Genomic DNA, 27,178 nt, shown 5'->3' with positions numbered 1-27,178 from the left:
TGTGGGGAAATTCCATACTGTTTTCTATATGTGTAGAGTAGTTTAAATTCTATGAGAAGTGTCTAAAGATTCCCCATAGTCTGCATCCCTCACAATAGTTGCTCTTTGTTCTCTTGATGACCACCACTCTGAATGAGTGTTGTGTAATCTCAGTGCCTGTGGTGTTTGTATTTTTCTGATGGCCAGGGATTTTGAAACAGTTTCTTAGCAATGTGTGCTTCCTCATTCAAGAATTGACTTTCTTTTCATTAGTCAGTTTATTCATTATTATTATTTGCTTTGGTGTTCGGTTTTTGAATTCTTTGTATATTGTAGATATTAATCCTCTATCATATATATAGTCAGTAAGCATTTTCTACTAATATTTTATTCTTCATTATATGAATATACACTTTTCTCAACACCATTTGTTGAAGAGGTTGTCTTTTTGGCATCTTTGTAAAGTTGTACCTACATGGGTTTATTTCTGAGTCCTCTATTCTGTTCCTATGTGCCCATTTTTTCTGCATGTACTCTGCTGCCTTTATTACTATAGTTCTGTAATGTCACTTGAAGTTATGTATAATTATTCCTCCAACACTGTTCTTTGTGTTCTAGATAGTTTTGGCTACCAAGGATCTTTTGGGATTCTACACGAAATTTGTAATTGTGTTTTCCCCTATTTTTGTGAAGAAGGGCATTGGGATTTTGATGGGGATTGCACTGAATTGGTATATTGTTTTGTGCGTTGCCATAGTCACAATATTAATTCTTTCAATTCCTGACCTTGAGAGTTTTGTTTCTTTTTTAATCTATGGTTTTCTTTCATTTCTTTCCTTAGTGTTTTAAAGTGTTCATTATAAGGTTCTTTTACTTTCTTCACTATGTTTACTCTTAAGTGTTTGAATTTTTTGAGGTGATCATTATTGCAATTGTTTTTCTGATTTCTTTCATAATGTATTATTGATATGTAGGAAGGTTAGTGTCTTAACTTTTTTCTTCTTGATGGGTCAAAATATTGTAATAAAAGCAACTTAAGCAAGAAAGGTTCATCCTGGGTCACAGTTCAGGGTACAGTTCATCATAACAGGGAAGTCAAAGTGGCTGAAGCTTGAAGCATCTAGTCCCACTGCATTTGCAGTCAAGAAGTAAAAGATGACAAACTCATATGGCTGCTTAGTTTCTTTTCTCCATCACTAGATGTTGTCTTCCATGATTAACAAGGTTCCCCACCTCAGTCAATGTAACTGTCCTATTTATGGTTACTATTGATATGATGAAACACCATGACCAAAAGCAAGATGGTGAAGGGTTTATTTAGCTTGTGTTTCCATATTACAATTCATTATCGAAGAAGTCAGGACAGGAACTCAGACAGGACAGGAACCTGGAAGTAGAGGAGGCCGTGGAAAAGTGCTGCTTACTGGCTTAACCCTCATGGCTTACTCAGCCTGCTCCTTTGCTTTCCTTCCATCCCTCCCCTTCACCCCTTCCCTTTCCTTCCTTCCTTTCCTCCCTTCCTTCCGTCTGTCTTTCTTTCCTAAGCAACTTCAATTTCTTTTTATTATTAGTAAATTTATTTATTTATTCATTTTACATCCCAATTGCAGTCCTCTCCCTCCTCTCCTCCCAGTCCCACCCTGCCACCCTCTTCCCTCTTAGCCCCCTCCCCTGGTCCTCCCTGCTCCTCTCAGAAAAGGGGAGTCTCCTCCCCCCATATCAACCCACCCCCGGGGTGGTGCTACCTCTGGGCAGGTGGTCCTAGGTGGTGTAAGAAAGACTGAGCACTCCATAAAGTGAGTCATTAAGTACTCCTCCTGCCTAGTTTCTGCTTCAGATCCTGCCTCTAGGTGCTTGCTTAGGCTCCTCTAGGGGCATCACTCACTCAGGGGTGTGCTGTGATGGGTACATGTAAGCCAAACAAAGCCCTTTGTTCCTAAGCTGCTTTTAGTACGTGTTTTATCACAGCAACAGAGATACGAACTAGGAAAATCAAAGAGGGCAAATCTAGGAAGTTATTGGGTCCAGAAAGATTAGACTATTAACATTTTGGAGGTTTAGAAATAAAAAGTAAAAACAAGAAGGGCATGGGGAAGAGAGAAAGATGAAAAGATATAGGAATTAAAGTTGAAGTATCTAGTTTTGTGCATAAAAAGTTGTATAAGTACACAATAAGATACAGTAGTATAATATTTAAGTACACAATAGTATAAGCATACACATCATAAAACAACTGAAAAATATAAAATTAAAGTAATACAATTGTAAGATATTTCTCTAGTAGCAATTTTAAAAAGAAAAGAATTAAAAGTTGAAGGCTGAAAATTGTGAAAGAATAAAAGTACAATACAGTTAGTAAACATCGAACCTCTACTCTGATCTAGCCAATGGACAGGACATTCTCCACAGTTATGTGGAGAGCAGGGACTAACTCTAACATGAACTCTGGTGCCCCATATTTGATGACCTCCCCCTGGTGGGGAGGCCTGGTGGCACTCAAAGAAAGAATAAGCAGACTATCAAGATGAGACTTGATAGTCTCTGACCATAAAGTGGGGGAGGAGGTCCCTCCCCTGTCATAGACCTAGGGGAGGGGAATAGGGTGAAAGCAGGAGGGAGGGAGGAATGGGAGGATACAAGTGATGGTAAAACAATTGAGTTGTAATCTGAATAAATTAATAAAATAAAAATTTAAAAAAGAACAAAAGTAGCAGCATGAATTCAAAGTGTAGTAACAGTGCATTAGGTTTGGTTTGTTTTCCTTTAAATTGCATCACTCAGTATTTCTTCCTTTGTGAAATGGACTTTGAATTTTTTTCTCCCCCTATGTTTCACGTAGCAAACTGCACTGATGAAAGAAATGCATTTTGCAATAGCAGTTCAAAGCTATTAAACTGGATTTGTGTATGTATTGCCCCAGTGAGGTTTAGACTAATCATACTTTGGGTTGAACTTTGGATAAAACTGCACTGAGTTGAGACATATAGTTGTCAGTTTCCCACTTATGCTCTCTCAGGGTCAGCAGTACAATTTGGGGAGGGCAGGATGGAAATCCTTGGTGCAGGTTACCACTGACCTTCCAGCAGCCTGGAGAGGGAGTCTGCCTTTACCCCCCTGAACCCCACCTCAGCCCCTTCTTCCTTGTGTATGCAGAGCCTTGGCTATTGCATTTAAAGCAGTGCCAGGGTGGGGAGGGGTGCAGGGTGGAAGCCGCTTTAGGCAGCAGCCTCAGGAGGACCTTTACCTCACTTCCCAGAGACACCCCAGAGGGACCTTGCTTTCTGCTCATCGAGGATATGGAGGGTGCAGGCCCTGGCAGCTCTAGGCTTTGCTGCTGCTCCTCTCCCTTGGGCTGGTTCACAGCCCTGGTGTCTCTGGGAAGAAAGAGTGTAAAGCATTGTCTGGTGCTTTTCTTCTCTCATCTTCTCTGAAGCTTGTGCTCCATTTCAAAGTCATCTGCCATTGGGTGTCACCACCAGTGACGCAGCCAGTCTTTGATTGGTCAGCTCACTGTTCCTGCAGCGCCAGTGTGCAAGAGGAACCAGTTCTTGGCCATTCCTACTCATATCACCAGAACCACTCATCATGGATGCATGCAGTGTACAGTTCAAAGATGTGCATGCCTTTTTCTGCACAGGGCTCTTGCCTAGTTTGCTAAATGTGTTTGCAACTGTTGCCTCTTGCAGGAATAGAGACTGTTACGTCTTGTTCTGTTTTATCTCATCGGATCCTTTTTGACAGCTTACATGAAAGTCCTTCATCATGTTTTCACATGTGAAAGTCACCCCTGAATTTATCTATCCAGATCTTCATGGCGCGTCAAGCGTTAACAACGTGTCGAATCTGCAGTTGAGATCCAAAGATTTGCCGGGTGATGGGGAATGTACGGAGTGAAACAATACTACCTCGTCCTAACTAAAGCTTGCAAACAGTGGAGAAAACAACTTTAGACACTAAGAAACAGGTGTTTTACTGTGACTTATGGTAGGAGACATGAGATGAGAATAGGGCATTCTATCAAACAGGCAGCGCAGGAAAGTGGCCAGTTTGCTAAGAACCAGGAGATAGATGAGGACTGAAAACAGGTGTGTGGAGGGCTGTGATGTGGGGGAGTCTGACACCTCGGGGCACTGGGAACTCTGGGAGTGACTTGTGCTTTCCCCTCCTGTGGTTCCTCTTCACATCATATTGGCATTTCTGAAGCCAATGCCCAGAGAGAAATGCTAAGTACAAATTCAAGAAGACCAAACTGTCTCTTCCATGGTATCAGACCCCATAATCTCAGTGCAGATAAAGACAGGGGTGTGAACTTCATCTTGATTTTCTACAGGACCTGTATATTTTCTGTTTTAATAGAGCAATCATCTATGCTAGCTGAAGCAGAAAACTATGAAGCAAAGAATGTTTGAAGAGTCCAGATCTTTCACAGGAGCTGGATGGATGGCCAGAATATAGATACCTAGCCGTACAGAGACAAGTGGAACATGGCTGCCTGTTTTCATACTAAGTAAGATCCTGGTTAGTTGGTTTTCTTGTTGCTGGGACAAAATATCTGACAAATGTAATGGTTGGAAAGAAGGGGCCACAGTGTGAGGGCGCAGTCTGCCACAGCAGAGAAGACATGGTGACAGGAACTTAAGGCAGCTGTTCCCATTGTATCCAAAGTCAAGATGCAAAGTGAGTGGCTTCTGAGTCACTCGCTCTCTCCCTTTTATTCAGCCCAAGTCCACAGCCTGTGGAGAGATACGCCTCACATGTAGATTAGGGTGAGTCCTTCTACCTCAGTTGCCTCAGCCCAGATGATCTTGCTAACATCACCACGTGAAACAAGGAGCCAAAATACATAAGTTGATCGTCTCAGAAGTTTTGCTGTAGCACTAGAAAGCTGACTGGCTTCCCTTACACACATTTCCTGGTTTGGACCTTGAATCAGCTCCATGGATCCTGATTTGGATCTTGAACCAGAACCATGAGCAAAAAATACATCCCCTTTCTTTACAAATATCCCAGTACTTGTGTGATCATCAAGAGAAAGAAGAGCTTTCGTTCGATTGATTTGTTGTTGTTATTTTTGCTACACCATTTAAAATGCAAGAACAAAGAGACAAAAATATCAGAGCATGCAACATATGAGTAATAACATGTGGGCTGGTGATGTACATGTAACTCCATGTACATCATCTCCGTAGCAAGTGCTTTGGTGCATTGCTTTCCTCCTTGCTATGAAAAAAATAACCAAAATAGGTAGTATAAGGAAGGATGACTATTTTGGTTCACAGTTACAAGGTAGAGTCATCCACTGTGGGAAGAAAGTCACAGTAGCAGGAGCTTGAGGCAGCTGGCCACCACGTGTTCAAAGTCAGGAAGTAGTGGAGCAATGAGTACTTGTGCTTGGTGAATTCTTGCTTTCTCCTTTTTGCTCAGTCCTGAACCCTAGCCCGTAGGAAATGATGGTGCCTACATTTAGAGACTCTGCCCATCTCAACAGCTTCTCTAGATGATCCCTCACAGACAAACTCAAATTTTGTTTTCATGTTGCCTCTAAATTCTGTTGACCTGACAATGAGGATTAGCCAGCCCACCTGATGTTCTACTTTCCTTTCTGCAGCTGTGATAAAACACTCTGGCCAAAAGCAGTCTGGGGAGGAAGGAGTTCATTTGGTTTACACTCTCAGGTCTCAATCCATCACCATGAGAGGTAAGGGCAGGAAGTCAGAGCAGGAACTCAAGGAAGGAACCTGGATGCAGGAACCATGAAGGAATGCTGTGGCTTGCCTTCTGGCTCACACACACAGGCTTGGGTTAAGCAAGCTGTATTATACATCCTGTAAAAGATGGCACATCCCATAGGGCATGAGACCCTCCCAATAACCAATCAAGTCAGTTCCTCATAGATATGGCCACAGGCTAATCTAATGTGGGAAATCCCTCAATTGAGACTCCTTCAAATGACTATAGGTCACATCAAGTTGACAGTTGAAGTTAACTAGGACATCTTGATTCCATGGGGAAACACACACACACACACACACACACACACACACACACACACACACACACACACATGCATGCACATAATATACTACTCACTTATATGTAAAACATTACATATATTTATGTGTATACATGGATATGTTGTGTGTGTCTCTATCATCATCTGTTTTCTATCAAAATTGAGAAGCAGAAAGGTGAGTCTTGCTTTGTGAAGCACCTATAAGAGCTGTGTTCTTTTGAAAGCTATGTGATACCTCATCACAGTTACCTCAGTTTTTATGGAGCAGGACCAAATAGGGCAATGGTTTGGTATGCAAAAGTTTTAATTAGCATAATTACACAAATGTATAAATATACATATACATTAAGCAGGAACAAGACACAGAAGCAATCACACGCTCAAATCATTCAAAATAATCAATTTGATAAAGACTACGGCCCTTGACCTCACACAAGCAGGACAATGTGTAAGGCTTGAAAGAGCATATATATCCCCAGGCTCAAGTATATGAGCAGGCTTCATTAACATAACTTTAGAGAGCTCTTTGAGTTACTGCTTGACATTCTGAATTCTGAATGCATGAATGTGCTCTAATTTCATTGTCTTAAATCACTCAGCAATTTCTAGCATGAAATTAGGATATGATAATGACTGTGATTTATTAAAACTGAATTAATAAGCAAATTATGAGCATATTGTGCCTATTTTAATCTATTGGTGGTTTTTCCATGATTTTAGTTGTACACATTTCATATTTAAACAGCTTTAATGGGGTTTTAGTTCAGAGTCAAAGTAATTGTTACTTTTAAAGTCTGACAACCATCCACAGGGGTTCACAGGATGCTTTCTCAGCTAACGGCCCTTGTTAGAAAGACTGACAAGCACGTGTGATCCACAAGACATGCTTAGCACAAGGAGAGACCTGGAGCAGAGGATAGGGCTCCTCCATGTTGTTCTCTGGCATCCACGTGGGCCATGGCACATGTGTGCTCCTGTAGAGACACACAGACTGGGAGCCAGAAACATACATGCATGCATGCTCCTATAGAGACACACAGACTGAGAGCTGGAAACATACATGCATGCACACATGCTCACATATGTGTGCACGTGTGCACATGCACACATACACACACACACACACACACACACACACACACCCCTACACTAGTCATGCAAGCACAACTCAACACTGCTGCTCACAACATAACAAAACAACCTACATGTACTTGTGTTTGGACCAAATGATAAACTTCTGCCAATTGTCTGACATTTAAAAGTCATTCTCTACCCCATGCTCATTTGGTCAGAAGCCTTTTTTTTATGAGATACAACTAAAACAGAATTGAAAAATCAAGTTTGGTTTGATTGATACCCAGAAATTAGTGTTGTATCACAATTTGACAAGAGAAATGAAGTAGAAATTTATTGATTATGAAGAAAAAAAAAACCCAAACCAAAAAGGTGAACTATCTCATCAAGGAGACAGAAATTGCAGTTTCACACGCATTTTGGAGTAACTCGAAATATATAACTTGAATATTAGATGAAAATACCAGGTTGAGGTAATATATCTATCTATAGGCAGAGTATTGTTCTTACATGTCTACCTGTCACTGAAACCACCCTGCCTTCTCCATACTGTCACCCATGAAGAATAATTCATTGCTATTATTCATCTCATCATAGCCATTCTGTAATAAGAGCAACCAAAATGCTGAAATGCTGTAACCTGTTGCTAGGATCCTACGGCCCTGGCTGAGGGCAGCAGGTGTGACTCGGTAACAATATCATTGAGGAGGCAACAACATCACCTTCTGTGTACAGATATCTTCACCTCTTACAGCAGAAGAAAATAGAATTTGACTCAAAAAGTCTGGAGGTCACAGAATGACAGAAAGACCTAACTTTGTCTCTGCTTGGGCATTTTCTGCTGTGCTGATGTAGAACAGCACATCCCTGATGCTGTTCAAAACACTGACATATTTCTACAGTCAGCGTGACCTCTACTGCCAGGAGAGGAAGCTTCATGGCTGTGGGAGGGCTGCACTGCATCTCCTCATCTGGAAGTGACAGGTCAGATGAAATAACCACCCCTGCCCTTAAATTTCTAGGTCTAAGTCAGTGACTTGAGTGTAGACAAGACATCTCAAATCTGGAAGGTAAGTTACTAAGGATGCACAAATTATAAGCTTTTAAGATTCACACATAAGTTTGGGCTGAGAAACCATATTTGCAGTAAGATGCTATTTAAAGTGTTGCCATTCAGCACTAAATAGCATTACAGCTATATGTGTGTAGCTGCTGTGACAATAACAAATTGTCAGATTAAGTTTTTAAAATGATGAATTATGGTTCTTTTGGCTCAGTCAAAAATGCCATGTTAACGCCAGATCTTATCCACTCAAAGTTTCACGACATTCAATATGGCTAGTGGGCTCTTCCTTTTTTCTAACATTCCCTTTCTCTTCTCTGTGGGGTGAGTTCTAGCTGCCTTTTTTTTTCTTAAACACTTCTGCCATCTCCTGTTTGAGTTTCCTTCTTCCTCTATGTTTTTCCCTGTTCAACCAGCACCTTCTAAGGCTTTCTTCCCCAATACAATCTGTGATTGATCTTCTATACTCACAGGGTACAAAGTGCCACAATTTGACAAACTCTAGCATGGATCTCTACGTTGAGCTGCAGAGGCAGGAACTGATGCACAGAGCACAGAGGAATGCCTCTTACTGACTCGTTCCCATGGATTACTCAGATTGCTTTTTTATCCCATCCAGGACCACTTGTCCAGGGAATGACAACACCTACAGTGAGTTGTGCCCTCTGACCTCAACATTAATCAGGAAAATGCCCCACAGGCACACACCTAGGGCAACCAGATGAGCACACTTCCTTAACTGAGATTCCTTCTTCCTAGGTCACTCTGGTTTGTGTCAAGTGGACTAAAACTAAGCAGCACATTTGCGCATCGCACCCAGGAAGTTTCGCACTGACCTTGTTATCTTCTTCTCCGACAGCCTTATCTTCTGTTTTTACCCCTTCACTTGAGAACATGTCAACAATGTTCACAAACTGAGACCAGATACTCTTGGAAAGAGTCGGCTTACAATTCTGCCCTTGTGTATGCACACACACAACAAACAATCCCTTCAGATAATAAATTGCATTCCCAGTTGAAGCAGGGGTAAGATGCAAGGTGTGGGGGATGGGAAAGTGGGGGTGGGGTGGGGCTGAGGCAAACCTGAAGATTCAGACTAGTCAAAGGGAGTAATGAATGCTTAACTCTAGCTACTTAGAGCCCTGCTGGCTTTACAAACTCACTCTGCCCAAATGTGGTCTTCTGTCAAGTCATAAGGAAAAAAAAAAAAAAAAAAAGGACTTCAGTGCGGAATGTCTGGATATTTAGTGTTCATAGTCAAATATGCAACAAAACACCATGAACAAAAACTATATCCTTGAAGGGTTGCTATTATTTTGCAGTTTCTATTTTAGATAGATGTTAGTTTACTTGAGAACATAATTTTAAAATTATTAAAATTTTCTAGTCAGGAGCTGAAAGCATAAGGCTATTGTGTAATTCAAATGCTGATTTCTGTACCCTCATATCTGGTTACAATCCTCGCTCTGAGATTTTCCTGATTCAGTGTTGTGTAAACACTGCTGAGCTGTCCCTTAGCATGCCAATAAAACACCTTACAGCCAATCATTGAACAGGGGAGAGAATAGGGCTGGACTTCCTGCCAGCCAAGGGAGGAGGAGTTAGAGGAGGAAGTAGGGGATTCAGCTACTGGCAGAGGTGCAGGAGAGATTAAGAAGATTCAGCTGGAGCAAAGAACTAAAAAGCACTTAACTTGGGGACTTTGGCAAAGATGGAGTTAGGATAACACAGAGGGTTGGGAACAGACTTAAAGTGCTCAAGATTGTATTATAAAGCTTTATAACCAAATATAAGAGTTTCAATTATTTGTGTGATAGCCAGGTTAAGAAATAAAATAAGAGAAAAAAAAACAGTTATATAAAAATAACTGTAATAAGAAGTCAATTTTTCTAGTAACTATTTGTATAAAAAATCAAAATACATATTGCTTTATCTTTATTATATATATACACACAAACATATGTATGTATATACATATATAATTACACTATGTAGAACCTTCAAGAGAGTAAAAATATTTTCCTGACTAATTGCTTTCAGACTAATTAGTCAGATAAAATATTTTATCAAAAAAATGGGTCAGGTTACAAATTGATCATAATGTGAATTGCTTGCTGTGATATTCAATAATATTAAATCTGGTGTTGTATGTTGGAATGTATGAAGGCAAATTGTATAGAGTAGTGGTTCTCAACCTTCCTAAAGCTGCAATCCTTTAACAGTTCCTCATGTTGTGGTGACCCTCAACCATAAAATTATTTTCATAGCTACTTCATAACTGCAATTTTGCCTTGGTTATGAATTATAGTGTAAATATTTTTTTTCTGGCGGTCTTAGATGACCCCTGTGAAAGGATCACTTAAGCCTTAAAGGGGTCGTGACCCACAGGTTGAGAACCATTCATATAGGTGGACGGCAGAAATTCTGGAGGTTCTGTTGGTATTTGGAGTATCCCCAAATAATACATTTGTTTGTGGATAATCGTTTCAATTTGTTCCACACTGTATCCTATTATATGTAGTAGAGTGAATACCTATTTTCATGATGCTTATTATATTTTCAAGATTGCAAGACTTATTTTTAAAACAAGTAAGAAAAATGGCGATAATTTTATAAAATAGTTATCTTATTTTTAAGCACTATTTGATTTGTTTGACCAGATTTGAGGAAATTCACATACAAAACCTTATTTCATTTTCTTTCCATTATGAAACTTTCATATTCTGAATAATTTTTTTCTCCACATGCCTAAATATACAATTCCATCATGTGTTTTGAGTACAAAGTGAGGATGTTGAAGAAGCTGGAGAAAGGATTATTAGGAGAAAAAAAGCTGAAATCATCTGCCCAGAGATATGAGTACATTGGTTGGTGTTTGGTGTTCCCTGCAAATGTGAGGATTGAAAGGAAGTGTTAGCTATTCACTTAAGAACAAAGAAGAGGTGTTTCTCTAGCTGCAAATAATATTTTTAGTCATGTTTTCCCCTGCTAGTTCCTGATTTTCTTCTATTAAAAAGAGATATCAGAGTAGCTTTATTGTGTTTCTGCAAAAAAGCAGGCACTGGTGGTCTCCAGTGTATCAGACTGTAGTGTCTGATTGTTGTTTTAATTATACTAGAGTGAGAAGAGCAAAAATTGTTTCCCCATGGAGGAACAATTAACAGCAAATGATCAGCCCTGAAAACATACATACAGGTAACATTGTTCAGAGTGAGAAGGTGGTATTCACACATGTCTGCATCATACATGTCTGCATTTAGCAGCAAAGGGAAAAGAGGACATAAAATTGAAAGAACAAGATATGTACATAGGTTGGTTTGGAGGGAAGAAAAAGAAGGGGGAAATTATGCAATTGTATTATCATCTCAAAATTTAAAAATTTGAGATGAATTATGAATAAGATTCTTGTCAAACTATCAAACTACACGCATAAGACCTTCCTGTTCGGGGCACACTGTAAGCCTGTCTGGATGAGTAAGTGGCTCTAATGAGCATAGTCATGAAGATCATATACTCACCAATAAGGTACATGCCAATCCAGTCCCCAGCATCCACTTCTTCCTTGATGTCCCAGTGGATCACCAAATCCTGGGAGTGCCCGATAGAATAGTAGGAGCTGCTGACCATGAGCGTGGAGCGGCTGTCTGACGTGACCAGGTCAGTGTCACTGGTGGAGCGAGGGATGGTGATGCCATCATGGGCGCCATTCCTGATGTCTATGTTGTGGAACTGGTCTGGGTTATAGCTGTAGCGGAGGGGCTCTTTGCACCGGCGTCGGCTCTGGGAGTTTCTAGATGGAGACGCCATGGCAGCCAGGCCTAAAAACCTGTTCTGGTACAGGTTCTGCGGGAGAATGGAGACATTGAACAGGGTCAAGAGAAACCAGCAACTTCTGTCACATCCTGACAAATGCGGGAAGCAAACTGCGAGGGAGCTGCCCTTCTGAGCGTTGTGAAGCCGAATGAACAGCATTATTTCAGGAGAAAGGCCTTTTCCTTGCATTCACACAGGAACACGGCACCTCTCTGCTCGTGCCCGCCTCGAACTTCTCACCCCTTCAGCTCCCTCCAACCTAACCGATTCTAGAAGGAGTGGACTGCCAGGAGAAGCCTTGCTCCGGAAGAAGCGACTTTTCCTGTCTTCTCTAGCATCAGTTTGGTTCAAATTTTATCCCTTTTTAGGATAAATTATGATTTTCTTCATTTAACATATCAGTCATTTGGGATGCATTCAATCTCTTCAGAGTCCTCTCTCTCTCTCTCTCTCTCTCTCTCTCTCTCTCTCTCTCTCTCTCTCTCTCTCTCTCTCTCTCTCTCTCTCTCTCTCTAACCTGCCAAGAGCGGCTTGCCCAGGGACCTAGGAGTGGAGACCACGCGACTTGCTTGACAAGGATCTGAGCTTGAGGTCTCCTCCAGATGACCTCGAATGCACGGGAGTTGAGTAGCCTGACAAAGACCCGATCCCTGCTGAGCCCCGCGAGCTCAGGAGCTGTTGAGACGCCACCTGTTACTTTCATGATGATTGCTTTCCCTCTGCTCTCCTCTCTCCTGATCTTGATGGACTCCCCTTCCCCTGTTCTTGGTTCTCCAAAAATCACTGGGCACAGAAAATTAGCTGTTCTGCCAATATCAAGTACCAATACCTGGCCAGCAATGCGTGCTTAAGGGTAAGAGTGTCTCAGATGTGGAAGCAACATTAACTTGGGAAAAATGCAGAAATTGTTCCTTACTAAGTTTTTCAATGGTTTGTGATTTACAAATGGCATATCAAAAGCATGAAGCATCGAGGAAAGAAATTCCCAGGGTTGAACCTTTGATTAAGCAAAAGGAAAAAAAGAAATGCCTGTGGCTTGGAACTTTAAAGAAAAGGCTTGGGTGGATTCTGGGCAAGGCATAAACTGAGAGTGGAGTGGTGAGCAAAGCAGCGTGGGTTAATGATTTGACTCTTATGGAAAGATTGGTTGCCATGGATAGCAGACCTTGGACTTGTCGTACTAAAGAAGAAAAGATTAGGATTCTTCTTAAAGAACATATTAGAGCTGAAGCACTTAGGGATGCAGCTACACTTTGCTGTACTCAAGGATTCTGTAAAAGATGCTTAGCTAGGCATCAAGATGAGCTTGAAAAATTACCTGGAAGTGATGTCCAGTAAATCTATACAAAAACGGCCTAAGAGTACTAATGTTTAGTTGAAAGGAAACTGCAAAGGCTGTGCCCTTTGGCCAAAATCAAAACTGACTGAAGAGTTCAAACATGGAAGTTAATAAGAAAGAAAATGAGATGCTTGCTTTGGGGGTTAGTGGGGAGATAGACACGGGACTTGCTTCTGTTTCCTTAAGTTTAGATGAGGTTGAAATTCTGTAGAGTTTTACACAGCTATCATGTGAAATAACTGACTTTACTTCCTTAAAGCCTTTTTGACTTTACCTCCTTAAAAAACTAAAGAACTGAGGTTTGTGTTCTGTGGTATGACTGCTTGTATGCTTGCATGCCTGCCTGCTAGCAGCTGCCATGTACACTGTCTGCCAGTTTGCATCAGAAGTCTGACTTGAGAATTGATTTCGCGCCGCTCCTGTTCATCCCTGCTTCAAGGACCCTCACAACATCTGAAAGTGCTATGGCTGGTCCCCACATTAACCCCTTGACTCTATGGCATGTTTCTGGCTCTCTGAAATATCTATTAAGGATTTTGTGATTCTAGTAATTTTTGAACACCACAATTGTTGATCAGATTCAATCTCAGATGACTATCTTATTTGAACTGATATTATTGTAGAAAGCATTGCAGCTGCTTTTCTTTGTTACTGTTTACAGCATTGGGTGTTTAAAATTAGCTGACATGGAAGGTCACCATCACACAGAACCTGCGTAGGGACTCACATTCAAAACAAGGAAGGATGACTCTGAGTTCATCGATAATGCTAAGATTAGATTCACATGATCATTTTGGGGATTTTGGCTTTCCATGTTCTGCAACCAATAGCATGTTTGCTTTTCACAGAAAAGGCCCAAGAGAAGCATTAAACTGTCTATTTAGACTCCAGAGATTGTACCTTATTATCCCTACTGATTAAGTGAGAGTTAATGATAATTTATGTTTCAATCATAAGGACCAGACCCTAGTGCTAGTTTACTCTTCAAATTATGTGAGTCTTCAGCTTACACACATTTAGATGCACCAATAATATCAACTAATATCATGGAAATTGAAAACTACATGGACTTGAATGACCAGTCAAATGAGAAATTATGAACTTAACCAAATAACCATCTTGAGCACGTGATCCTCCTGGATCTTATTTTCTTTAATTATGAATGCGCTGCTGTCTGCAGAATAAAGGCTCAACAAATAATCACTACAAAAGTAAACCCTGGCTCACTTTAGGACAAGAGGACCAGCTAGAATGCAATGTATGTGGGGGACTATGCTACTGGCCTGGTGACCTCTCCCATGACCCCACAGCACTGGCAATTACATTTTTTCTGTATGTATCCTAAAGCCATCCTGTTCATGGCCCTATAGATTTCTATAGGGACTTAAAATTGCAGGCATTGGCCTATGTGAATGTTCTCTATATCAGCTTTCAGGAGTAAGGCTCCCTTCTAAGGTTTGATATCTGGCTGGATATTTTTGTGTTAGTGTTGAGGAAGCTGAGGATTTTATGTTTTTTGTCTGACAGTTTTCTTCTTTTCATGTGTATGTTCATGAATATGTATTTATTATGTATACTGGGACTAGGTGTGCACATATGTGTATATGCATGGATGCAGAGGCCTGTTGCTGCTGGTGGTAATCTTCTTGGATCACTTTCCTGCTTCTTCATATCAGGTCTGTCAGTCAAACCCAGCATTTGCCGACTTGGCCAGGTTGCTGCAGGGGCTGTCTGCCTTTGCCTTCATAGGTTGAAATTACAAGCAAGCCATAGGTGGGTGCTGACAATCTGAACTCTGGTCCTCTCTCTTGCATGGCAAGCACTCTAACTGCTGAGCAATCTCTTCAGACCAGAGAAAGGTGTGTGTGTGTGTGTGTGTGTGTGTGTGTGTGTGTGTGTGTGTGCACATGTGTATGCTTGCGTGTGTATGTGCACGCATGTGTGTGCCTTTCATTTGTTATAAAGTTCGTTACTGGCGCTGTCTGCTGTGTGAGATTTTCCTGCCTTCTCATTCTTTTTTATTTTTTATTTTTTTGCCTTCTCATTCTTTACTTGGCAGAAAACAATAAACCAGCTCAAGAGCCCTCGCTGGTGCCATTTTCATGTGAATCTCAAACAGGCCCTCAAAAGATTGCAAAGCATTTCTCTTTTGTTCAGATGTAAATTTTGTTGCTATCATTTAGAGAAGTCCCGTAAAGAATAAGCAGTTCTCTTGAAATTGACAAATTACACCAGTAATAATGGTTTACATGGTGAGAACAAAGGCATAGATGGAAACATTGTTGAAAAAGGTGTTTGCCAGTTAATACTGAGTTGCAATATGTCATCTGAAAGTCAACCTAAAGATGGTTCTAGAAGACTATACTCTCCCACCCACTGAGGCTTCTCCACCATCCATGGAGGAGTTAGTGCCAGTAGGTGATCATTTCACAGTGTTATAAATATGGCAGCTGTAAAAATGGTTTTCAATACTCACTCATTCACCCTGCAGGTGGGATGTGCACTCTCCTTAGTAGTGTACTCCAGCTCAAAATCTGCTATACAGTCCCTTTGTATCTCCTTCCATTTTTAAGAGAGTGGCTGGGCTTCCCGGCCAGCGACCCCACACTCCAGCAAAGACTCATATTGGTGATGTTTGTGGCTTCTCTTACTACTCCCCTCCTGTGAGGCTTTCGTCTCTTTAGTGCTGTGTGTTTTATGTCCTGGAATAGTAACATAACACTTTTGGGGGTTTTGTTTGTTTGTTTGTTTTTGTTTTGTTTTAGTCTTTACAATTCTAGTTGAAATATTATTTTAATCAAAATATCCTTTCTAGGGAAAAAATGGTTTATTGTGCCTTATACAAATAAAATCCAGAAAGATGAAAGAAAGGAGACTAAACAGAAAACTGTATTTCATCATGCCCTAAACAGGTGTTCTCAATGAAAGATTCACAATAAATGAGTCTTTTTAATTGTGCTTTCCTGTTTTGCTGATATGTAGTTGGCAGAATTCTGAGAGTTGATTGTATAGAGGCTATTATTTGGCATATATGTCTTTTGTGAACCAAATTAGGCAAGACACGTTTGCCTAATTACTAATTACTACCTACTCCTAGCTACTCTTTTAAATACCCATCACCTCACGAAGTTAGCCTTTTAAGCTTTGTTTTGTTTAAACAAAGAAAGTTAATTCTTGAATGCGCTGATGGCCTCACACTGAGTTCCTTTGTGATCAGGCTTTTCCTAGGCACCCTCAATTGTTCCCAGAACACTATGGACTTAAGAGCTGAAAGAACTCAGTCATCTTTCATTTCTAAAGTGTGGGGGACAGATGGAGTTCTACTCTGTTTTGAAATAGCTATGGTTAAAGACTGCATACTGCCTGCAGCAAGATACCACTGTTTGACAACCCTGGACTTCAGCCTAATCTCTATGGAAACATATCCTCCGACATAGGAGATTTTCTTTATTTTCTCAGGAAAAAAAAAAAAGCCCAAAAGCCCAATCCTCTGAATGAAAGAATCATGTATAACTGAATTGCTCCCAGACTTTTCTCCATTGCACTAAAACACTCATTTCTGTTAAGTGAAATCAAACCCTGACAAGATTATAAGAATATCTTAATTTTCCAAGCACTAGTTTCCAGTTTGGTAGTAAGCCAAACACTGATGTTAACTGACCTTCAGGAAAACATGTCCAATGAAAGCAAACTAGACATATTTTTATATTGTTCAGATTTTTTTGTTTACTATGATTTACCATAGTAGATGTGATATTTTGCACCACTAAAATCAAAACTCTCTGAAACGAGATGAGCTATTCAAGCAGAAATACATCACATGTAGAAAAAAACATATTATGTATCAGTATTTTTAAGAATGGAGGGGGACAAAAGGCTCTCCTCTTGTAGTTTCTATCTGAGAATCACTAATAGATTCTTTGTTTTTGAATTAGGCTGTGAGTGAATGCCATCTCACAAAAATAGTGGAACAAAATACAGAGAAAAGTTAGTCTTTTAAGAATGTCTCCAAAAATTAAAAATCACAAGTGGAAAAGAAATAATGAAGGAAACAATGAAAATATATAAGATGGAGTTATTCAGTTGTATGAGAGATAGAAGGATGCTTTTCATTCATAAGCAGAAGCTATTTTACTCAAGGTGACTGCTGGAACATTCTTATACTGTGTCTAGTTTCCGCCATGCCTGCTGTCAGGGTGGGGTGGGGTGGGGGGTAATGGCGACTTAAAAGAAACTCAGAAGTTGTGCTTTTCTACTAAGGATCTCAGATAATTCCAATAAAAGAAATGTATAGAGTATCCGATAAGATAGAAGAAGGGTCAGAATAAGCTAAAACAAAACAACAACAACAACAAAGGAGAAAGGTTCAATTCCTAAGAGAAAGAAAGAAGAAGCCCTTCAGAAGTCACAAAGGCCTTTGCACTTGGAGGTGCAAAGAAGATGGGCTGAGAGAAAAGGAGCCAAGCTTTAGCCACATGGCTGCCTGTTGGTTGAGAGAAAGCAAATGTCTTCTACAAAAGGTAACTCAGATGGCCATTATGAAAAGAAACTGGCAGTGCCCGTTGCCCACTCAACTCACAAGGCTCAATAGCGGTTGCAGCTTAGGATGATACTGCTCTATACTTTGTCATTTGTCGCTGTGTTACTTGAAGTGCAAGGGAAGAATGATATCTTAAGGGAGAGTCTATCTTCTGAAACTGAGCTATACTGGGAGCCTGAGAACGACTACAAGACAGGAAGCCTGAATTTATTCTTCCACATTTGCATGGTAAAAGGCAGCCCTGGAAGGAGTTAGGCAAGGGAGAGGTAAAGACCAAAAAACAAACAAACAAACAAACAAACAAACAAAAAAACAAAAAAACCCCAAACCAAACAAACAAAAAACCAAACAAGCAAAAAACAAAAACAAACAAACAAACCCACAAGCCACAGGTGGCTCAATTCAAGCATGGAGTGTTGGGGTCTAAGGGGAAAGGCAGCCTACTCTCTCTGGCCAGGAATGGAGCTCCACTGAGAACAGCTCTGGGGTCTGCTAACACTGAGCTGGAGGTCACTAGGCTGAAAACCTCAGAGGCAAGCTACCTACTTCTCACTGCTGAAGGTCCCACAGCCCACTTGCCACACATAGCTGCAGCTCTCCAGCAGAAGGACTTATATCCTTGAGATTTATAGCCTTGAGAGTATAAGACAGGCCCTCTGTCCACACAGTTCTATGTGCTATGGTTGTTTCCTAAAGGTTTTAAAAAAGAGAATGGTGATTTCTTAGAAATTATCACAGATAGTTGTGAGCTGAACTTGGGTCCTCTACAAGAGCAGTGTGTGGTTTTAGCCACTGAGGTCTCTCTAGCCCAAGTTTCCTACACTCAAAATACTTGGGAGACACACCAGTTAGAACACTAGTCTTGCCAGATGGTAAAAGCTGGGACCTTTCGGAGGATAAAGAACCTGGCTAGCTCACAGAATCTGAAGCTAACTGTTGTGCAATAAAACAAACAAAAGCAAAGTGGAAAGCATCCTCAATAAATTTGACTAAGCACAAGAAGGAATATGAGAGATGGAGGTCAAGGTTAAGAAATACCACATTTAAACATCAATAAGGAAAGAATTTAAAAATTGGCATGACTGTTCATTCATCTGTGAGTCTTGGGATATGGCCAAGAGACTGAAGGAGCTGAGGTAATCAATAGCACAAAGAATCTGTTTAAGGAGATATATAACCCCAAATTCCCCAAATCTGGGGAAAGAAATGAAAATACAAATGCAGGAAGAACCCTGAGCAATGGACTCCATGTTCTAAAGATCATATATTCCAATTCAGACTAGCTTACTTAGAAAAAGAACCTGCCATAGTTGAAGGAAAGGAGAAAAGCCTTCAGACACACACACACACACACACATACACACACACACACACACACACACACACACATATATACATATATATGATGCATACATATTTTAGCATATATACATATATACACACATCTATTCTTTTATATGTATACATAAAATTCTTTATGCATACATAAAGCTCTTTTAGCATATACATATATATGCATACATATGTATATGCTAAAAGAATTAATATACACTAAGGCCTTTGTATAGAGAATAATAGAAAAAGTACTTCAGACTGGAGAGAGGAATAAGCATAGCCAGGAGACTAGAGAGAGAAAACAAATGAAACTCGTGATTATTGAAACATAAAATATGACTAAGACAAAAACAGCAAAATGGAGAGAGAGAGAGAGAGAGAGAGAGGAGAGAGAGAGAGAGAGAGAGGAGAGAGAGAGAGAGAGGGAGAGAACATACCACACATCTTTCAATAATAAATTAAATATTAATGGTCTCAAATTCTCAACCCAAAGACACAGGTGATTTAAATCGATTAAGAACAAAATACATGGGCTGGAGAGATGGCTCAGTGGTTAAGAGCGCCACCTGCTCTTCCAGAGGTCCTGAGTTCAATTCCCAGCAACCACATGGTGGCTCACAACCATCTAATGTAATCTGATACCCTCTTCTGCAGAAAAAGCACTCATATGCAATAAATAAAGTAAATAAATCTTTAAAAAAAAAGAACAAAATACATAGTGAAACCAAATTTTAAAAAGTCTATGCACAAAACCCAGTCCTACAGAAGATGCTAGAAGGAAAACTCCAACCCAAGGAAGTTAGTGACACTCAAGAAAACACAGAATATAACTCCACTACAGCAAAACTAAAAGAAAAGCACAGAAACACACTACCAACACCAACGTCAGAATAAAAGAAACTAGCAATCATTGGCTATTAATATCTCTCAACATAAGTGGACTCAACTCTCCAATAAAAAGATACAGGCTAACAGAATGAATGTATAAACAGGGCCCAACATTCTGTTGCATATGAGAAACACACCTCAGCAGCAAAAATAGACATTACCTCAGAGTAAAGGGCTGGAAAAACGTTTTCCAAGCAAATGGACCCAAGAAGCAAGCTGGAGTAGTCATCCTAAAATCTAATAAAATAGACTTTTAACAAAAATTAATCAAAAGAGATGGGGAAGGACACTTCATACTCACCAAAAAAATAGCTACACCAAGAGGACATCTCAATCCTGAACATCTATGCCCAGATACAAAGGCATCCACATTTGTAAAATAAACATTATTAAAGCTTAAATCACACACCTATCTCTACACACTAATAGAGGGAGACTTCAACACGCTACTTTTACCAATAAACAGATCACTGAAACAGAAACTAAATAGAGAAATAATGACACTAACAAATGTCATGAATCAAATGGACCTAATAGATATCCACAAAACTTTTCACGCAAACACAAAAGAATATACCGTCTTTGCAGCACCACATGGAACCTTCTCCAAAATTGACCATATAGTCAGTCACAAAGTGAACTTCAACTGATACAAGAAAAACGTATTAACCCATTGTACTTTATCAGATCACCATGGACTAAAGCTGGACTTCAACAACAACAAAAATAACAAAAACATACACATACATGGAAACTGAACAACTCCTACTCAATGACCACTGAGTCAGGGAAGAAATTTTTAAAAAATTAAAGGCTTCCTAAAATTCAATAAAAATGAAGGCACAGCATACCCAAACTTATGGGACAAAATGAAAGCAGTGCTAAGAGGAAAGTTGGTAGCACTGAGTGCCTTCATAAAGAAATTGGAGAGATCTCATACTTAGCAACCAACAGCTCACCTGAAAGCTTTAGAAAAAAGAGGCAAACATATCCATGAGAAGTAGGGGCAGGAAATAATCAAACTCAGGGTTGAAATCATTAAATTAAAAACAAAGAGAACAATACAAAGGATCTATTAAACCAAGAGCTGGTTCTTTGAGAAAATCAGCAAGAGAGACAAACCCTTAGCCAAACTAATGAAAAAGCAGAGAGACAGTATCCAAACCAACAAAATCAGAAAGGAAAAGGGAGACATAACTACAGACACTGAGGAAATCCAAAGAATCATTAGGTCTTACTGCAAAAGCGTATATGCCACAAAATTGGAAAATATAAATGAAATGGACAGTTTTCTTGATATATACCACTTACCAAAGTTAAATCAAAATCAAGTAAACAAGTTAAATAGTCCTATAACCCCTAAGGTAATAAAAGCAGTTATTAAGAGTCTTCCATGCCAAAACCAAGAAAAACAAACAAACAAACAAAACCAACAACAATAAAACAAAAATGGCAAAGCACAGGGCCGGATGGTTTCAGTGCAGACTTTCAATGAAGAACTAATACCAATACTCTTTAAACTCTTCCACAAAATAGAAACAGAAGGAACATTGCCAAACTAATTTTATAAAATTATAGTCTACAGTCACCTTGATACCTAAAGCATACAAAAAACCAACAAAGAGGGAGAATTTCAGACCAATTTTCTTTATGAACATTGATGCAAAAAAATCAACAATATCTTTGCAAACTGAATCCAAGAACACATAAAAAATATCATCCACCATGATTAAGTATGATTCATCCCAGTTATGCAGGGGTGGCTCAATATATTAAAATCTATCACGTAATCCACCATATAAATAAACTAAAAGAAAAAAATGATTATCTCATTAGATGTGGAAAAGCATTTGATAAAATTCAACATCCATTCATGTTAAAAGTCTTGGCGAGATCAGGGATACACAGCACATATCTAAACACAATAAAGGCAATATACAGCAAGCCGATAGCCAACATCAAATTAAATGGAGAGAAAGTTAAAGCAATCCCATTGAAAACAGGGACAAGACAAGGCTGCCCACTCTCACCATATCTATTCAAAATAGTACTTGAAGTCCTAGCCAGAGCAATACCACAACTAAAGGAGATCAAGGATATACAAATTAGAAAGGAAGGAGTCAAAGTATCACATGATATTATACATGAGTGACTCCCCCAAATTCTACTAGTGAACTTCTACAGCTGATAAACACCTCCAGCAAAGTGACTGGATACAAAATTAATTTTTAAAAAATCAGTAGCTTTCCTGTATACAAATGATAAGTGGGCTGAGAAAGAAGTTGGAGAAACTATACCCTTCACAATAGCCACAAATAATATAGCTTCTGTAACTCTAGCCAAGCAAGTCAAAGAAGTTTAAGTCTCGGAATAAAAAAATTGAAGAAGATATCAGAAGGTTAAAATACGTCCCAGGGTTCTGGCTTTACAGTCAAAGATACAAGAAAGAAGTTATGGAATCTCCCCTCACTGCTAAGGAAAGCTGCAGAGGCCAGGTGTGTGTCAGGGATGTCCTTGCAGGGAGGCCCAGAGAGGCCATTTTGTGAAGCTGTAAAAGCGAAGCCCGGACTCTTGTGAGAGACTTCAACATGTTTAAGATGCCAGAGTCATGGGATGCCTGCCAAGGAGAGCTGCTAACAGGGTATGGAACCAGCCCAAGAGAGAGAAGTATGTTGCAGTCAACAAAGCTGAAAGGAGTTGGAGATCTGAAGGGTGTTTTGACATCAGACATGAAGGTGCAGGGTTTGAAGATTTCAAACCAGAGCGTGAGAAATAGAATACGGTTGGCATGAGTGGGAAAGATGATAATGAGGAAAAGATGTTTAAATGTGGATGAGAATGAAAGGACAGGACAGAGGAAGGGGTATTTGGAGGGATAACAAAGAGTAAAGACCTTTGCAAATATAACATGGAAACCTACTGCAGGAGGGAGGAAAGGAGGGAGAAAGATAGGGAGAGAGGGAGGCGGGGGAGGGAGAGTAAACGGAGCTATCATTTATGGAGGCAAAATATCTCACCCAGATGCCCAGATGCCTGGAGTGGGTAACCTCTCTTTACATTGGTTGTTTAGTTATTATAGACACATAAACAATACAAGCTGTAGGCATTGTTCCTTGTTGCCCTCCAGAACTTTATGATAACAATTATTGCTGAAGATACAACATAGTGGAGTCATAGGGTATGGAGAAATCACACTGGTACTGGCCTGGAAGTTCCATCCCTGCTGGCTAGCTTTCACATGTCTGAAAGGTGCTATACTTGATCCTGGGAGAGGAAAATAATCCATATTATTACCCAGCTGTAAATCCTGCAAGCTATAATAATGGTCAGCTTGAAAGGATATGTTCATTGATACAATTATGGCATGAGTGTTTAGAAGTAAACAACCACAAGATAGAACTCCACAAGACAGAACTGGGACAAGAGCCTATGGTTGAATAGACCAAGACTCTAGGGGAGATTTTACTACTATTATTCATCTAAATGTAAAGAGAACCAAACTGTACCCTAAACATATACCTTTATACTCATAGACAATTATAGATCTTAACCTTCATCAGAGAAATACCTTTTTACAGCAGATGGAAATTAATACAGACACAGATTGTTGAGTGTGCAGAGAATGAGAGATTGTAGAGTTGCCAGCAGTAAATGGGATTTCTATACCACATCTTCTCCCCGCAAAGCTTAGGAAGCATCACAGAAGATGGGGGGTGGAAAGAGGTAACAGAAAGTTGTCATTAAACAATGTATTCTGGTTATGAAAAAGATATCACATACATGAACCTACAGAGCTTGTGACTGCGTGCACAAGACTTTTATGACATCAAGCCAACTAAAGTTTTGACGTGGGTGGGAAGGGCTCATAAGGTCCCATTTCTAGCTGAGGAGCTATTGGAAATTGATGGCTGCTAGGCAAAGAAGAGTCAGGTTTCTACAAACGATGCCCCTGAAAGGCTGTTATATTCCCGTGGATGGCCTTATGTCATGCACATAGTAATAGCACTAATTAGAGTCAGTGGGTTTAATAAATAGTATATGAAGTTAGGAAGGAAATGTAGCAAGAAGAGGTGTGGGTACAGGAAGGAGGGAGTTGGGGTTAGATTTCATCAAAACACATTGTATTATTCATGCATGAAAGTCTCAAAAATAATTTTTAAGCTAAAATTTTTCATTAAAAAACAAACAAATTTAAACAACAAAAACAACTTAAAGGAGAATTGTTTTCCTTACAGTTCCAGAGAGATTATTGGCAGAGAAGACATGGAAGCAAGAGCTGCAATCATGCGGCCACACTGCACCTCTACTCAGGAAGCACAGAGAAATGAATGCATGCATCCACTCAGCCTCTTTTCTCTACAGCCGCAGTGTAGAGTCTCAAGCAGGGAATAGTAACACCTCTGTTCATCTTACCAAGATAATCCCTTGTGGGGTGTCCATTTCAGAGGTTGTTTTAGATTCTGTCAAGTTGACAACACTGCTGCTAACCCAAGATATTACAGCTGCCTGTTAAATGCCCAGAAAGCAGGAGCCAGATCTCTCAAATATAGGACAGAGGAAGAGAATGTTCCCAACAAGAAATGACGTGTCAGAGGCACCCTGGAGAACACTTTTGAGAGATGCCAGGAACTACCACAGAACAGCTCATCTCTAAAAGGATTCATTGCCTTGCTTTTTCTCCCAGCAGGTCACACACGGACTCAGTTCTCAGTCTAGAATGGTGCAAAGGGGCTTAAACTTGAATTGAAAGCAACAAAAGTATTGGATAAACTGTCTCTCTGAGAGTTTGGTAAGCAAACCTGATGAGATAAGATGACAACAAACAGATTAACGGGAAAAGAGACAGAGAAACCTCACATGTTCAAAAGCTGTGAAAGCTCAAAGCAGCCCCAGATAGGTCAGACTTAGATCCACCGTACTAATAACGCAGAGTTCTTTGATGCTGCCAGCTGATGACTAGACTTCCCCAGACATTAGCTGGCTCAATGAACTAAGACTGGGCCTCCTCTAAGAACGGGTAGATAGTTGCAGAGATGAGACCAAGGTGGGGATTGAGGGGTTAAGGTACCAACAAAGAATATACTCTCCCCTTTCTTGTCATTACATAACGTTTCTTCAAGTGGGTCCAGAAAGAGAGATAATTTTAAAGTCATTTGTCCCTGGGGACTTTGTAAGGCTCTCAGAGGCTGAGTAAATTCATTTTTCTTTGCCAAAAACAAAAAAAAGTGCTATTTGAGAAACATCTTTGCTCCCACTCTCCTCCCTAGGCCCTATGGCAACAAATGGTCATCTGACTGTTGTCATTGTCTTGAAAGTTCTTCTTTTGGTGGTCAACTGTGTTGCTGGGTATGTGGCCCTTAAAGAGAGTTAATGGAGACACTGAAGGTACCAGCACCATGTTGCCTTTAGGAAGGGAATCAGCGCATAGTGAAATAAGTGGCATCAGGAGTTTTTCACTTAATGTACATTAGACATCCCCCATGGGCTTGAAGGTTAGGCAGTGCAGTAAAATAAAGCTGCTTCTAATTTAAGAAAGCAAAATTGCACCACATTCAGAGAGTCTCTTTGCCTCTGCAAAGTGCTTTAAGGTATCTGATGCCAAAGGCTGAGGACTGAAATGAAGTGCAGAAAGGAGAAAAGGGCACCATCTCACACAAACACGCAGCGTTTGTCTCACATTGTATAGGGGCTAAGCTAAACCTGAAGCTGTCTTAATCCCCCGGAAAGAGTTTGCTTCACACACAGCACATTAGCAAAGTACTCCGAGTGCCCTGTGGCTGTGTTAGGTAGAAAGTCACCAGAGCTACCTGCCGACGATCTTTGTCTCCACCCCTCCCTTCTATTTATACCTTTCCACTTGATGTTCGCTCCTTTTCAGGGCCAGGCTTTGCGTATTCCTCAGTTGGGGTATTTCAGGTGCTAGAGCATAAATTCAACGGAGTTCTATTCTACCCTGAATGGGGTAAGCCTGGCTATTAACTGAACTTCATTTCTGCCTTTACTTTAGCCACTTATTTTTGTGGCGGGCTCCTGTGACCTCCACAGAGAAGAGGGCATTTGCTTTGGGTCTGGACATGGCTATGCCTCAGTACTGGCTGTTAAATTTCCAACTTAAGCTGAGCCTGTTGGACCCTGAATTCTGCCAGGTGAACAAGTGTCCTAGATATTGTGACAGGGCCCAGGATAGACTACAGAAGCTCGGAATATCACAAGAAGCTAAACGTCTTTGTGGAGATTATGGTGAGCTGTTAAAACATTTGGCTGCAGATTCAGGGGCAAAGAGGAAACATTATCTATTGGTGAGATAAGTTTACATCTATAAAAGAAATCTGCACTTGTAAGGATGTTTCCTTCTCTGGACCAGGCAGCCGAATCACTAAGGTCTCAATCAGTGGAGAAGCTGTGAGCTAAGTCTGCTTAGGAAACAGACAACTGCCTAGTTTGAGGTGCAGTTCCTGGCTATCTTGTCTTTTTCAGGGTTTTCTTTGTTTCATATAAGATAATTTTAAAGCCTGAAATGCAGGTGAATCCCTGATACATGCTCTAGAGATTTGTTTGTTTTTCTAGGCTTCTCTTGTGTACATAAATGATGTGCGAGTTATTAAAGTTATGTTGTGTTCTCATACTAAATTGTTTTCTGTTTCAGGGAGTCGTGAATAACTCAGGAAGTATGAAGGAGGGGTTTCCCTTCCTTACATTGTAAACTATTAAGAATTCATGTGAGGAATCTCAGGTCTTCCCCCGTCCATGTTAAGATGTCTGTTGCTGTTGTCTCTGGTGCTCATGTTTAGACAGTCATGCTGGAGACACTTCATGGGTGTAGCTTCTGACATGCTTAGGAGAGACAATCTCATAGAAAACTTCCTGTTCTTCTGGCTCTTAATAATCTTTCCATCTCCTTTTCTGCAATGAGCCACAAACCTTAGGTACAGGAATTGTTTCATAGATGTATAAGTTGGGACTGGTCTCCACAACTCTTCATTTTGATTGGTTGTGTGTGATACAGGCAACTAAGGAATGCTGAGGGCCGGAGAAATAGTTTTCCCCAGGGAAGAGCACAACAATTGATTATCTAATATCAAATGGATAGCCCTGAAAGCATGCATATAAGTAACAGCATTTAGGCTGAGAGGG

General features: G+C 40.2%; 1 protein-coding gene across 6 annotated transcripts in view; it reads right to left on the bottom strand.

Annotated features, from left to right (window-relative positions):
* The window catches only part of HECW1 (HECT, C2 and WW domain containing E3 ubiquitin protein ligase 1), a 320,240-nt gene that overhangs the window by 151,913 nt on the left and 141,149 nt on the right, over positions 1-27,178 (bottom strand). For all 6 annotated transcript variants that reach the window (XM_084794159.1, XM_084794158.1, XM_084794162.1 and 3 more), the window contains one exon: positions 11,648-11,972. In XM_084794159.1, the coding sequence (XP_084650285.1) occupies positions 11,648-11,972 (325 nt within the window). The remainder of the gene's footprint in view (positions 1-11,647; positions 11,973-27,178) is intronic.

Source organism: Acomys minous, assembly GCF_964271855.1.
Source record: "Acomys minous genome assembly, chromosome: 9".
Classification (NCBI taxonomy): domain Eukaryota; kingdom Metazoa; phylum Chordata; class Mammalia; order Rodentia; family Muridae; genus Acomys; species Acomys minous.
The sequence above is the reverse complement of the archived record's forward strand: the minus strand, read 5'-3'. Positions and strand labels throughout refer to the sequence as shown.